The sequence below is a fragment of the Sylvia atricapilla genome, chromosome 14 (genome assembly GCF_009819655.1).
Source record: "Sylvia atricapilla isolate bSylAtr1 chromosome 14, bSylAtr1.pri, whole genome shotgun sequence".
Lineage (NCBI taxonomy): Eukaryota > Metazoa > Chordata > Aves > Passeriformes > Sylviidae > Sylvia > Sylvia atricapilla.
Window position 1 is genome coordinate 12,161,069 of NC_089153.1, and position 14,632 is coordinate 12,175,700.

General features: G+C 54.7%; 2 protein-coding genes across 4 annotated transcripts; both read right to left on the minus strand.

Moving 5' to 3' along the window:
- Positions 1–15: 15 nt before the first annotated feature.
- CD74 (CD74 molecule) lies at positions 16–4,077 on the minus strand. Of its 3 annotated transcripts, none has more exons than XM_066329178.1 (9): positions 3,952–4,077; positions 2,584–2,759; positions 2,379–2,470; positions 2,244–2,297; positions 1,969–2,064; positions 1,637–1,727; positions 1,106–1,294; positions 739–831; positions 16–619 (listed from the first exon to the last, which is right to left on the minus strand). In XM_066329178.1, exons 1-9 carry the CDS (start codon positions 4,020–4,022, stop codon positions 615–617), a joined length of 867 nt encoding a protein of 288 aa, XP_066185275.1. In that variant the 5' UTR covers positions 4,023–4,077; the 3' UTR covers positions 16–614. The 3 variants fall into 3 exon arrangements, with proteins under 3 accessions (XP_066185275.1, XP_066185274.1, XP_066185276.1); XM_066329177.1 differs by having other exon boundaries at positions 16–622; XM_066329179.1 differs by lacking the exon at positions 1,106–1,294 and having other exon boundaries at positions 16–622.
- A 5,077-nt stretch (positions 4,078–9,154) lies between these two features.
- RPS14 (ribosomal protein S14) lies at positions 9,155–12,093 on the minus strand. The gene is made up of 5 exons (XM_066329181.1): positions 11,936–12,093; positions 10,622–10,772; positions 10,160–10,321; positions 9,915–9,991; positions 9,155–9,266 (listed from the first exon to the last, which is right to left on the minus strand). Exons 2-5 carry the CDS (start codon positions 10,768–10,770, stop codon positions 9,199–9,201), a joined length of 456 nt encoding a protein of 151 aa, XP_066185278.1. The 5' UTR covers positions 10,771–10,772; positions 11,936–12,093; the 3' UTR covers positions 9,155–9,198.
- Positions 12,094–14,632: the final 2,539 nt, after the last annotated feature.

Genomic DNA, 14,632 nt, shown 5'->3' on the forward strand with positions numbered 1-14,632 from the left:
CACGCAGAGGCCTGCTGGAGTTGCTTAGAAGGCTTTCTTATTCAAAAAGTTTATTTGAGATTATTAGCTTGTGAGATCATTTATAAAGGAACAATCAGATCTATTGAGGAAAATCAGAAGCCCCTCTGCCCATGGTTACCCGCTGCTGAGGCTGTAGGCGAATCTCTATGTACAAATCTGAGCACTCCACAATCAAAACCCATTACTCCAGTTATCTACCAGGGTTCCAGCCTACAGGGATCAGTTAAGAAGCTGGTGGGGGTTATTTTGCTGCTTTAAATGTTCATTGATGTAAGGAAGCTTAAGTTCTTCACCGGGGTGAGCTACACTGCTGCCTGGCCTGCTGTTGGAGGTCGAGCCAAAGAGAACAGGATTTATGGATCTGATGTGGTTGAAATCATTTTCCAGCCTGCTCTACCCACCCTCTGAGGGGACTCTTTGTCTGATGGTGGTGGCAGCTCAGCCCTGGCTCATGTTCTGCAGTAGGGGAAGGGTGCCAAGGGATGCCTACTGTTATCTGCCTTGGAAAAGCAATCTATGAGCAGAAAAAAATAGAGAAAAAAGGCAGGAGCTGAAGGGGCAGGGATGCTGAAGGCAACTGCTGGCATCCTCTTCTAGTCTCCTGTGGGGGAACAAGAGGAGGTAGTAAAACAGCTCAAAGGACTTCCCAAACCCCCTCTCCCTCCTAACCTCCCCCTCGCCAGCAGTCCCCAGGACTCTGGGGACACTTTGACGCACCTCTGGCTGGGCTCAGCTTCAGCAGCTCCACCCCGGAGAAGATCATGTCGTCTGAATCTGTGGTGGAAGTGGCAGCACTAGGAGCAGCAGTGCCTGCATGGGGAGGGCAGGGTCTGAGTGCTGGACTCCAGGGCTGCTCCATGACCCACCCCATCCCTCTGAGGGCAGCAGGCGAGAGCCAGCACCTACTGCTGAGCAAGAGGGGCTCATGGAAAACCCTGACTGCACACCTCAGCTCCAACTACCTGTGGGTTTTGGGGTCCTCTCCAGCCTTAGCATACTAGCACTGGATGGGGTGTTTCCTGCAGCCTCGACCTCTCCTCTCTCCCACTGCTCCTTCCTCTCCATCCCCTCCCTGGCAACCTACCGGGGCAGTCCAGCTTTCCCCGAGTCATTGTGCCCTCAATCTCGGTGCCGTTTTTGTAGCAGCACCAGCAGAAGCCAGTGGAGAAATAGCACTGCTTGGGCAGGTAGTCGCCGTTCTCATCGCACTGTGGGCGGTATTGGCCCAGCTGATCATTCCCAAAAGTGGCCTCTGCTTGGCACTTAGTTAGCACTAGGGCAATAGAAACGGGACACTCCGTCAGCCCTCCAGGCCCTTCCGCACAGCAGGAGATTCTATCCAGAAACAGTTAAAGGCGAACAACCCCCTGCTCAGTGACTTTTCTGAAGCTCATGGGCTAACCAGGGATGGATTTGGGTGTGGGGCTTCAGCTGTTCAGCCTTTGTTCACCCCAAATGCCCTACAGGTACTGGGCAGAGATGCTCTGTGATGGGAAACAGGGGCTCCGCACAGAACAAATAGGTCAATGAGTGGAGGAGGGCTTGGTTCCCTGTGAGCTGCCCCATGCCAACTCCTCTCTGACCCTCCCCAGCTCAGCAGCCCCATCTCCAGTACCTTTCTCTGCTGGGACTGCCTTGGGGTCCTCTGACTGGGCATTCTTGGCCATCTCAAACAGCAGCCACTTGTGCATCCAGGACTCAAAGGACTGCAATGAGAGGATCCAGCATGTTAATGGCCATGGGGGGACTTCACCGCAGGGGAGCCATGTCATGAGCTCTGGCTTGGACAGGGAAAGTGGTGAACACCATCCCCTTCCTTAGCGTGGGAGCGTGCTAAGTCTGGCTAAAGCCAGGCTTTGTTTATCCTGGTAGGGATACCCCAGTTCCTCCCCAAAGCACTCCTGGACAGAAGGTAGGTGGGACAGGATGACAGTAAAAAACACTGACCTTCCAGTCCACGTGAGTCATGGTGCGCTTCAGCTTCTTCAGGTTGTCCATCAGGTTGTCCTTCAGCTCCGGGAACATCTTGCTGGGGTCTGCTTGCTGCAGAGCAACCACCACAGTGAGGGCAAAGAAAAATGAGCTGGGGGCTTGGGGTTGGAGCTCTGCTGGTATCAGCCAGACATGCTCCAGGAGGTGAGGAGCTCCCACCAGCTCTGAGCACCCTAAGAGACCCCAGAGCAGTGCAGGAGGCAGCTGTGGAGTGGAACAGGGGACCTTACCAGCAGCAGGTGCTTCACTTGGTCCTCAGTTTTGTTGCTAGCAGGGGGCTCCACCTCAAGAGAAAAGGCAAAGGGGCAGTGTGAGCATGGCAGGAGGGCAGCAGGCAGTGCCAAGCAGTGGTGGATCTCTCTTACCAAAAAGTCTTCAAAGGGTGCAGGACGCATGACGCTCATGACCAGAGGTGGGCTTGCCTTGGCCATCTTCATCTTATTCACTGGCTTGGCATCTGTGGAGGAAGGAGAACTCTGAAGAGCACCAACCAGATTGGGTGGTCCAGGAGGGATTTATCCCTTCTTCCCCTCCACCTCCCACCCCTCTTGTGCCCGTGGGGCTACTGACTGGCAGGCAGCTTCCTCTGCAGAGCCTCCAGCTGCAGGTTCTGGGAGGTCTTGGTCAGCTTGCTGATCTGCCCGCTCTGCTGGTACACGAAGTAGACGGTGACAGCCTGGCCGGCGATGAGCAGGGCCACCAGGATGGACAGCGTCGAGAAGGCGGCTTTGCGATTCAGCCCACACCTGCAGGATACGGACAGGGAGCTCAGCCAACCAGCCGCAGCAGGAGGTAACATCCTGCTGTCACCCCCGCCCGGCCCCAGACACTCCTGTCCCGGGGGGTTGCAGACAGACAAATGTAAATTCCTCCATCGCAGAGAGCAGAAGTGAAACCTCAGCAGGAGCCTCATACCCCCACACTGGGAACCGAAACCCATACTGGGGGCGGGGAAAGTGGGGGACACGGGAGGGGGACCGAAGGGCCCGTGGGTGGGGACTGGCCACTGCCAGGAGATTTTGGGGAACAGCATCATTCTGGGCATCGCCTTTTGCGGGATGATGAAACCACTTGGAATTTCGCTGGTCCATGGGGCAGAAGACACGACTCATGGGATGCTGGATTGCACCTAATTTTTTAAAATGTAGTGCCAGATCCTGCTCCGCTGGGTGGATGTGGCTCTGTCGCGGTGCCTGCGCTGCCCGGGAGCAGCGGACCCAGCCCGCCCAGGGAACAAGTCCCGACCGGGACGCGCGGCGCGGGCGTCTGCCTGGTGACTGATGACGTCATAGCTCCAGGGTTTCCGATTGGCTGAAAGTTTTGGCGCGGGGTCTTTCCTCCGCGGGGGTTGGGACATAGGGACGAGTTGGGACACGGGGGAGAAGCCCCACAAAGCCACTCGGGTCCAAGGTCCGCTCCTGCCCCATGGCCGCGTCATCAGCTTTCCTGTCCCACAGCCTCCTTCCCACTAAGCTGCTTCCCCCGAAGCTTCAAGCCATGGCTCGCTGCCCCACCCTGTGAGCCTGGCCACCCCACCGCCATGCCTTGTCCCCGGCGGCCCAGAGATGCAGTGACCCCTTTCATCCCGCTGCCGCCCCATGCCCTCCCAATCCCATAGCCACCCAATTCCCTTTATCCCACAGCAGTCCGATGTCCCGATCCCACCGCCGCCCCATGCCTCCCATCCCACAGCCACCCCGTGCCCCTGCCTTGCCTCACAGACATGTTCTGGCCCCTTCCACCGCCCTCTTAGCTCCACAGTGCCCCATTCCCACAGCCTGCGTCCCATCTTCCATCCCATAGTCACTCCTTGTCCCCTTGACCCGACTTTTATCCCCCTCCATCTCACAACCACGCCACAGCCCCCTGCTCCACGTCCCCACAGTGCCCATTTCGCCCTCCCCATGCGCCCCATCCCCGTGTCCCCAGCAGCGGCACCTTTGGGTGTCCCCAACACTGAGCACACCGCTGGCGCGGTCAGAGATGAGGTCCCGCTGCTCCTCAGCCATGGCTCCTGTGGGCTCCTCGAAGGCAATGAGCCCTCCCAGCGAGGCTTCTGGAAATACCCTCGGGTCCCCACCCTGCCCTGACACCCGAGGGGGGAGCAAAAATAAAAAGTCTTATTGGCTGCTGGCACTTGCATCACTTGTTGTCAGGCAGACCTCTGCTCCACAGGTCTCCAGTTCAGAAATGATGCTGGACACAGTCGTGAAGCCCATGGCAGCCCAGTGGGGCTTCACTGCCCACCCCACGCCACGGGCAGGTCACGGTACCCAGCCTGGTGACACCGGTGCCATGGGCCCAGAGGCTCTGGTGGCCCTGGGGGGACAGGAGGTGAGCTAAGGGAGGTGGCAGTGGGATGGGGGAGGTGAGAGGAAACCTGTGGGTTAGGAAGTGCGGTGCAGAGTGGGGATGCCATGGGGAGGACCCCCCACATCCAGGGCCTTCCGTGGGGGCACAGTGGTAGGGTATAGCCCTCCTTCCCTGCTGCTGGGGAAAAGCTGCACTTGCTGGGCTCAAACCCTTCCTTGAGGGTCACTTTGGGCCCTCCCTGTGTGTGGGTACTTGGCCAGCACTTCTCAAGCTGAGGGGGTGATGACTAAAGGACTTTCGAGCCCTCCTTCCTTCTGGCACTACCCTTGCTTTGCCTGCAGCAGCTTCCAGGGGCTGAACCCCCAAAGCCAAGAGAGGAGGAACAGCCCCTTAAGGTGAGTGACCTCAAAGCACCACTGGAAATGGGGCAGTAGGGGTCTGCAGCCCCTCCACAGCCCTGCAAGTGCTGCATGGGCAGGAGCAGCTATCCACCCCATAATGCTGTTTTTTGGTGGTTTTACACAATGTCCCAGAGCAGCCCAGGGGTAACACACCCCGATGCCTGTGCTGGGCTGAGGGTCACACTGAGCCCAGCACCAAGATGGCTCCAGCGTCAGGACTCAGCATGGCCACGGCCAGAGTTCAGCCAAAAGTGAAACTGTGAATGTGGAATTAAAGGTGTTACCTAACCCCACCCAACAGGCGCCTCTGGCAAACCCACTGGAGCAGCAGGGACATGTTGTTTCAACGACTCCATTTCTTTTCCTAATGAAGTCTTGAGCCTCTCAGCTGCCAGGACAGCCCTGGGAGAGCAGACAACGGGATCATTTTGGAGCATTTACAGGAAGTAGGGCAGGGTCTCCTGGCAGATGCTGTTTCTGGAGGAAATGTGGAAGTTGGAAACATGCAGTTTCCAGGTGGGAAACTGCAACTCCACACAGGGGAATGGTTTTGATGCCTGGAGCCTGGTCCCAACCCTGCAACCCAGCAGAAAAAGGCCTGGGCACCCAGGGGTTCACACAACACCGGCCCCAGGCCTGTAACAAAGCTGCATTTAGAAACCATCAGAGGGGGTTGAAAAGAAAATAAAAAGGGAGAGGAAACTGAGATAAAAGGGAAGAAAGAGAAGTTTAAAAAAAAAAAAAAAAGTGAAGAAAAAAGGTGGGGGAAAGGAAAGAACACAAAAGCCTTTTACACACTTTTTGTCTCTCCTTTCATGGGCACTGGGACTTGGGGAACCCACAAGTTTTCCTCACAGCCTCAGCCCCCACTAGGCTCCTCATTTTGGGGGCACAATCCCTGCCTCGAGGCCATGCTCCTGGTGCATTCTGTGACCAGCCTCAGCCATAAGCGGAAGCAGAGAAAAATCTGATGAGGAACTTCACAAACAAAACCCCAGCGATTCCATGGAGCTGGGCTGGCTCTGCAAACCACAAATGTGGGTGATAGCCTGGGGGCAGGAAACAGCTCCCTTTCCAGGCAGGCTGAGCCCCCCGAGCTCCAGCCTGGAGGAGGACAGTCAGCTCTGTCAGCCCCTGCTCCACACACAGACACTGCCAGTCAGCTCTTCAGTGCTTCACACACAACTTTCTGCCCAGGGCTGTGACACCCACTGTATTCTCAGACTCTGAATTGATTTTCCAGGGAAGACACAGACATTTTCGGAGAGCAGCTTCCATCCTGTCTGACCCTCCTCACTCTTCCATCGCCTGAGGCTGGCAATGAATTGTCACCACCCTGTTACCCCACGACTTTGTATGTGGTGCTGCCCATCAAAAACTTCACAAGTCGTTTTTTTGGGATAAAAAGCCATCTGGAGCAAGGAGTGATCTCAGAACTCTGATGAGGACCAGGCCAGCAGAGCAATTATTTCAGGCAGTGAGGTGGAATAAGCCAGCAGACATTCACAGGAAGCCATTCATCACCAGCTGGGGGCCTCATAACACAGCCCACGGCCCCCAGCCCCTGCACAGAGATTTGAGGAACAGACCCCCATTTCCCACCCACCCTGAGGTGACACCCTCAACTGCACAGGATCCGCCCTGGACAAACCTGAGGGAAAGGCTGAGCCACAGGGCTCACCAGTGACCACTGACTGTGTCTGGAGCACAGCCCCTGAACAGCCCCATGGCTCCAAAGGATGAGCATCCCGGGTGGGCAAACAAGGGTGTGCAGGCACAGCATGGCCCACCCAAGCAGCCCAGAAGCCATCACCCACCTACATCTACAGGGGGGTGCAGGTGATTCAGTTCCTCACTGAATCACCCAAGACAAGCCAGTTGGGTCAGGCCAGGGACTGTCAAGAGCCAGGAGACCCATCCATGCCACTGACAGGAGGGCATTTCCCTCCAGAAAGCCCCAGGACATGAGCCAGGAAGCTGCCCTGTGCTGGGGCTTTGGTTTCTCTTCCTCATTCATCATTTCCTCTTTGGGGTTATGCATCAACACAGGAAGCTGCTTCAAAGACGTCAGGCTGGCTGAGAAATCAAAGCAATTTTTACCTTTTAATTGTGCAGCGAGCCCAGGCAGCAGCCTGCCCATGGCACAGCACTGCCAGGGCAGCACATGGCACGGGCTGGGTGTGTCAGCTCAGCCAGCCCTGTGTGCACCTGCACAGCTCCAGCTTCCAAGGATTAAGGGTTAATAGAGTAAATCCACCTTCCCATGGAGCAAACACCTTCTCCTTTCAACATCTGCTCTACAAAACAGCAGGGCTGAACAGGCCTGGACCAGGGTGGGCAGCAGAAGGAGGAAGTGAGTGGAAACATCTTCCCCTGCACCAAGAGATGAGCAGAATCTGCTGAGTTTTTGCCAGAGCAAAGGTCCTATGTTGGATTTTTGCTGTAGAGCTTCCCCAGATGTGCCCCAGGAATCAGTCACAGTGATGGCCCCTGGGACAGAGTAACTCACATGGAACATACAGAATCACTGGGTTGGAAGAGACCTTTAGGATCATTGAGTCCAACTCGTCCTCCACACCTCAACTAAACCATGGCACCAGTGCCGCATCCAATCTTCTTTTAAACAGATGCAGGGATGGTGACTCCACCACCTCCCCAGGCAGAGAAGTCCAGTACTTTATTAGTCTTTCTGTAAAAAACCTCTTCCTAATACCCAACCTATATTTCCCTAGGTGCAGCTCAAGACCGTGTCCTCTCGTTCTGTCAATTGCTGCCTGGAGAAAAAGACCAACACCCACCTGACCACAACCACCTTTCAGGAAGCCTTCCCACCCTTTTTGTGAATGACCATCACATTAGCCAACTTCCAGTCCTCTGCAACCTCACCAGTGAGCCAGGACCGTTGATAAATGAGACAAAGTGGCTTCCCAAGCTCATCTGGCAGCTCCCTCATCACCCTGGGGTGGATCCCATCTGGGCCCAGATTTATAAGCGTCCAAGTGGATCAGCCTTTCTCTGATAACTGGGGGCCCATTCTGCTCGCTGACACCATCTACCAGCCCAGGAGGGCAGTTCTCCTGAGGACAAACCGTCTTCCCACCAAAGACTGACGCAAAGAAGACGTTAAGCACTTCTGCCATCTCCTCATCTGCAGTTACTAAGTTCCCTCCCACATCCAGTAGAGAACAAAGGTTGTTTTTACCCTTCCTTTTGCCGTTAGTGTATTTGTAAAAAAAAAAATAAAAAATTATTATCCTTTACGAATGTTGCCAAATTAAATTTGAACTGAGCTTTGGCCTCCCTAATATTTTTCCTACATGCTCTAGCAATCCCCTTAAATACTTCGTGAGAACTGACTCCTCTTTCAAAGATGATACATTCTCTTTTTATTCCTAAATTCCTTTGAAACCTCCTTGCCCATCCAGGCTTGACGTTTTCCTCGTGGACTCATCTTTCAGCACACAAGGACAGCCTGTTCCTGTGCCCTCAAGATCTCTGCTTTGAAGCACACCCACCCATCCTGGACTCCTTTGTTTTCGAGAGCTGTTTCCCAAGGAACTCTCTGAGTAAGTCTCCTAAATAGGCCAAAGTCTGCCCTCCAGAAGTCCAACGGAAAAGTCTTAGCGATGTTCCTCCTGATTTCACCAAATATTGGGAACTCTGTAATTTCACGATCACTCTGCGCCAAGCAGCCTCCAACCACATCTCCCATCAGCCCATCTCTCTGCTGGTAAACAACAGGTCTAACATAGGCCCTCCCCTGGTGGGCTCACTCACCAGCTGCAACAAAAAGTTGTCCTCCACACAGCCTAAAACCTTCCTGGACTGTCTCTTATCTGTGATTTAAGTTCCCAGCAGATGTCTGGTAGGTTAAAGTCACCTACAAGAACAAGGGCTGGTGATCCTGAAACATTCTGCTGGTAGAAAGATGAAGTCCACACAGAGTTCAACACCACTTCAAGTACAGCAAAACAGTGATCTGAAGGGCAAATGGTGCACATTTAAGACAGTAAGGGAAGTTTATTCTAACGTTTTCCATGGCCACATATAAAATAACAAATAAAGCACTATGGTTGTGCCAAGGGAAATTCTGGCTTAGGAACAGACGTCCAGGCAGAAAGAGGACTTTTTCCACAGAAAGTGGAAGTGATGCATTAAGCAACATTTTGCAGAAAACCCGCAGCAGTTGCTCACTCCCAGTCCAGTTTTTGTTTTTTTTTTTTTTTTTTTCCAAGAGACGCAAAGGTAATGACTCATTTTGAAAGCAGCTTTTGCTGTATGAAGCCCAAGACCCCTGTGACTTTGGATCAGCCAGCCTGGTTCCCCTCCAAGCCACAGGCCCAGCTCCAGAGCACAAGCCATCAGTGGATGGAATTAAACTGAAACCCCTTGGCTTCTGAGCTCGCCCCAGTAAGAAAACACAGAGCTACAGAGGTTTTAGAGAGCTTTAATAACAGAAGGTGCTGCGCTGTTACAGACGACGTCCACGGCGACCACCCTTCCTGCGAGTGCTGTCGGAGGGGATGGGGGTGACATCCTCTGCAGGGAGGAAATCCAGAACACAGTTACCTTCAGAGGTACCCCAGGAACCACCTGGGCACAGCCATCACCCAGCACCTCAACACCTGGACACCACAGGAGCTGCACATGTGCAGAAAGAACTCTCGTGGAGTGAAGGTATTTGGGAACTTGCCACAGCCTGGGTACCCAGGGCTTTAATGTTTAGCAAGCAAAAATTCCCACATCCCATCCCACTTAAACCAAGCAGATATAGCATTTCAAAGGAAACACAGGCTGCTTGAAGAATTTTCTACAGAACCACCACCACTGCATCTTGTGACTTCTCCATGAAGTTCAGGACTTTCCTTTTAACAGTTGGACGACTCCATTATTACTGAATCACCGAGACCAGCAAGGTATTTTTAGGTGACTGAACAACCATGTGACATCAGAGGAGCAGCAGTATTCTGCTCCAAGCTAGGGTTTGCTCTGCACACAGAAACCTGGGTTCCAAGTCCTGCTCTCATCACCTTCTGGTGAATTGTCAATTTAACAATCTGTTTACACAGAACCCTTTCATTGGTGCCATCTAAGCAACCATGAAGAACACCCCAAAGTTAGGATCAAGTAGCACAGATACCTACAAAGCTCATTTCCCTAAATAATCCTTTTTTTTTGCTCACTCACCAATGCGGCCGATCTTCATTCCAGAGCGGGCCAGAGCTCTCAGGGCTGACTGAGCACCAGGTCCAGGAGTCTTGGTCCTGGAGGAGAGTCAGAACCAACAACCCCTTTAATGACCCAGAAGCTGAACACAGTTTAAAAAACAGCCAGCAATATGAATGCCACACTTTCCCCATGCCACACCACACCCATTCACCATCAGCCCCCACAGCCATGTCCCCATCAGTGTCCCAGCCCTCCTGCTGTACCTGTTGCCCCCAGTTGCACGCAGCTTGATGTGCAGGGCAGTGATGCCCAGCTCCTTGCACCTCTGGGCAACGTCCTGGGCCGCCAGCATGGCTGCGTAGGGAGAGGACTCATCTCTGTCCGCCTTCACCTTCATCCCACCAGTCACACGGCAGATGGTTTCCCTACAGCAGGAAAAGTGATGTTCAAAAGAAAGCCATTCCTTGTTCTTCCCTCAAACCAGAATCTGGGTCCAGTCAGAACCTATTATCTCCAACGTTACCAGACCAATAAGCCACACAGTACCCTGAGCACCATCTTGGGCAGAAGAGCTCACCAAGCCACCCAGTTCAGGTACATGCACCATGCATGTAGCATGGCAGAAACTCAAGGATTTTGGTGGAACCTCTTGCCAAACCCAGTTTCAACTGTCACACCTGAAGGAGCTGGGTGCTGCAGCGAGGTGATGCCTATCCCATACTCACTTGCCAGACAGATCCGTCACATGGACAAAAGTGTCGTTGAAGGAGGCAAAGATGTGGCAGACGCCAAACACATTCTCTCCTTCTGCAACCTGTGGTCCCAAGCTGATGACCTGCTCTTCCTTCTTCTCCTTGCCCTTACGAGGTGCCATTTCTGAACAACATCAACAACAAAAGAGAGGTATGAGTGTTGGTAGCTTCTCAGCGTTGTTAAAGGATTTTATGAAATTCCTGCTATTTCAACCTTCTACCAAGCAAGGAAAATGAGTTATCACTGGCAAAACACAGGTAAATTTCTTATAAGCCCCAGAATTCTCAGCTTTGCTGTATCCTGGCACACAGGTCATCACCTAGAGCTGTTTAGTAGAGTCTCTTTTGCTGCACTTCATGGCAGCTAATGTCCCCAGGCCCCACACAGCAGTGCACAAGGGAATTCATTTCTTGATAACAAACAACGCTGAGCATTTCCCCTTGTTTATGTTGGTTTACGGAAAGAAAATACCAAACCAAACAACTGCTACAGACCCAGTACTGTCAGTAGGTCCCGAGTCTGCAGACCTTTTGAGTACCAGCTTGAATTTTAACATGTTACTGGTCTCCCAACCACATTCTTGGGACTAACCCAGCGAAGTTTCTTGCCCCTATGGCCCAGCGATGGGAGACAGCAGGGGCAGCACTGGGCTGTGCTCGGTTTGATGGCCGCGGATCTTGTGCATGAAGCACAGAAGAACGGTTCCCTATTGCCCTCTCCTGCCAAACTCCTGCTACAGCCGGCGCCCTGCACAAGGGAGATGTCCGGCCCCTGCACCGAGGTAACCAACCCCAAAACAACCCACGTTCACCCTCGGCAGTGCCCTCTCCACCAACAGCCCTGAGCACTGTAACATCAATTTACACCAGTGTCTGCGCGGCCACTCCGATAGCCCTCCGATGTGTCCCCATCTCGACACATCCATGGCGCACGGGCTCCACCGACAGCGCCGTCCCCAGCCCAGCGAGGCCGACACGGCAGACGCAGCACACGCTGTACCACCACCATCGAGCTCCGAGCGACGAACGCGCCGCGTTTCACTGACCGCTCAGGGTCCGGGGAAGGGCCGGCCCGGGGCCCAGCACCCCGAGCCAGGCGCTCCGCTACTCCAGCCCGCGGCTCTCCCGCGGCCCACGGCCCCGCTCCGCCGAGCGCGCCTCCCCCGCGCCGAGCGCGCTGCCCCGCGCGGCCCCGGTCCCCTGAGGGCGGGCGGCGGGCGCGGGGGCCGCGGCGAGGCGCGGGCGGGCGGATGGCGGCGGATGCGGCGCGGCGCGGCCCGGACTCACCTGCCCGTCTGCTCCGGCAGCCGCCGCGGAAAGGAAGCGGCGGGGTCAGGGGGCGGGGGTTACTGCCTGACCCGGAAGGGATGGCGGGAGGCGGCGTGTCCGCTGCCGCAGGCGCAGGGCTTTGTCCCGATCCCTATCCCGGTTCTTTCAGGCCGGGCCAAGCCGTGACCGTCTCTCCCGGGGCCAAACCGGGCCGATTTCCCCAGGATGGCGCGGTCGCCTTCCCCTCACACAGCTCTCCCGCCGGCCCGACCTCCCCAAGATGGCGGTGGCCTGTCCCCGGCGTCCTCCCCAAGATGGCGCCAGGCGCGGGTGGGACAGACAGAACGCTCCAGACAGAACCGGCCTGAGAGAGCTTTGGAAACGGACCGGGTTAAAAACAGCTGGAGGGAAATGGGTGTAATTCCAGCAAGCATCCTGCTTCCCCCGGCTACGCCGCTGCACTCGGCTCTGCCCCAGCTCAGTTAGTGCCCGGTTGGGATGCAGGCCTTTCTTTCCCCACGGCTCCGCTGCCGGCGCTGAGCACGGTGAGGGCTCCTGGGGGTCTCCAGGCAGCTCCTTGTCCCTGCCCCGAGCTCCGGCGGGAGTCCTGACTGCAAAGAGGTGTTTGGGAATTCACCCGCAAGAGAATGTATGTGGTGGTTTAATATTTGTAAGTGGCGTGTTTTCGTCAAGAAGCTGATGGGAGAGGTTTCAATCCCGGTGATTCTCTCCGGAGCTCTTTGCAGGTGATGGGAGAAGCAGAGACTGCAGCTGTAAACCGTGAGCGATGTAAACCTCCCTGATCAGGTGGTTTGTTCCACCTCGAGAAAGAGAGTGTCAATCTGTATATTTTTACATAAAGGTGGTCCACCAAGGCAATATTTTCTGTTTCCAAGTGATTTAAAAAGTGCTCAGGAGAGTAAGGATGGGGAACACCAAAAATCACAATGGCACAATGAAATTGAATTTATGTTGCTGATGAGATGCTTCCTGGGCATGATCCTGCCCTGCTTCCAGCTGCTTCACCTGGTGTCGAGCTGCCTCAGGGAAACAGAGCCCTGAGCCACACGGGGCTGGGGTGTGAGTGACAGAGCAGGAGCACCCGTGGGTCTCCACAAGGGAACGCCTGACAGACCTTCAGATCTGTGCCCACAACTGTGCTCAGAGCTGGGCTGATGGAGCAGAAGCAGCTGGACAAGGGAGGCTCCTTATAACAGCGCTGCTAGTGAGCCTGCACAGTCAAAAGGGCTGAAAACATCTGCAGAGAGGGTCCAGCACCTCTGCTTGACTGATAGTATTTAGTGCTGGCCCGTCAGAAACCTCTGCCTCCCTTTTCAAGTCCATCACCTCTGCAGCTGTGGAGTGCTACATGTTTTTAGGGTAGCATCCACTTGCTCATATTGCCCATCCACATTTCCCATGCATTCCTTTCTCTTGCCAAGTATTCCAGGATGCAAACCTCTGGGCTGCCACCAGGGAAAAGAAGTTCGGTCTTTAAGGCTCTCTGTCCCCCTGCACCGCCTCCACCCGTGCTGGGATTTTTCCCTGGGAAAGCTCTCTGCTCAGGGATGCTACTGTAACCCGTATCCTGACCCCGTGGAACACCTTCAGTTGCTCCAGTGTTTGATACACTTTTGCCACTGCATCAGGGATCTTCCTGTTTGAATATTGAAGGAGAGACTTTTAAAATATACATTGGCAGAGCTGCTGTAATTCCAGCCAGGAGCTCCAGTGACAGCGGTTGGGGCCTGATTTGGAGGAAAGGAGAAGGAAAGAGTCAGCAGCAGGGAGTGCTGCAGAGCTCAGCCTGTGTCAGGACGTGTGTGCTGTGGGTGCCCTGGTCTGAGGAGGAGCTTGGGCATGGTGAGGGGTGCACAGACAGGCAGGCAGGGTGGGTTTGTCCCCACGGAGCCACATGTGCGGTGCTGCCTGTGACAACCCTCCGATGAGGACTGTATGAGCCTTTGGATATTCCCCTGGAACAGCTGCAAGCCAGAGGCAAGGAAACGGACAGGCCTCTGCTTAGGAGCAACAGGCTGAAATAACTATATGTGCTGCTAAAAGAATTAACCCACTGGTTCAAAATCCTGTGCTGCCCTGAGCCTCAAAGTTGCTGGGAGATAGACTGCTCCTGGTCCCGTCAGCCTCTGAGCAGGATGGAGCTTTCTTCACTCCCTAGGACACATTCTTCCCTTTCACTTTGCCTTGCACTAGTTCTGGTGTGTCTACAAGGGAGCTGCCTGCCCTGCAAAACGTTCTTGGGGCTTGAATGCCAGCTCCAGCTAGGCTGCCCTGCTGCTGAGGACAGCGCTGAGAGCTTTTCCTGGCTGGGATGAGAAGGGAGGCACCCAGCAGGGGCTGCAAGGATTGCATCCTACAGCCTGGCTGGGAAGGATGCTCAGGCCACTGTGGGGTCAGTGCCAGAGATGATGTGTATTTGCTTTGAGAAATCCCCCAGATTTAGTTCCTTAATGGGTAATTAACATTCCAGCTGCTCTTTGGTAATAGCCTCTCCAGCCCATGGGAAACCCACAGACAGGGTGACGCTGCAGGCGGATTTCATAACTCAGCCGGTGACTAAACAAAAAGGCAAATGGGAATGCTGCTCTGAACATCTCCTGCCGGGCTTTGGCCTTGGAGTAAACTGGTTCAGGCTGAGAGGGGTCAGTGGGAAGTGACTGGCCTGACCTGCAAAGGCCCCAGCTCCAGGCTTTC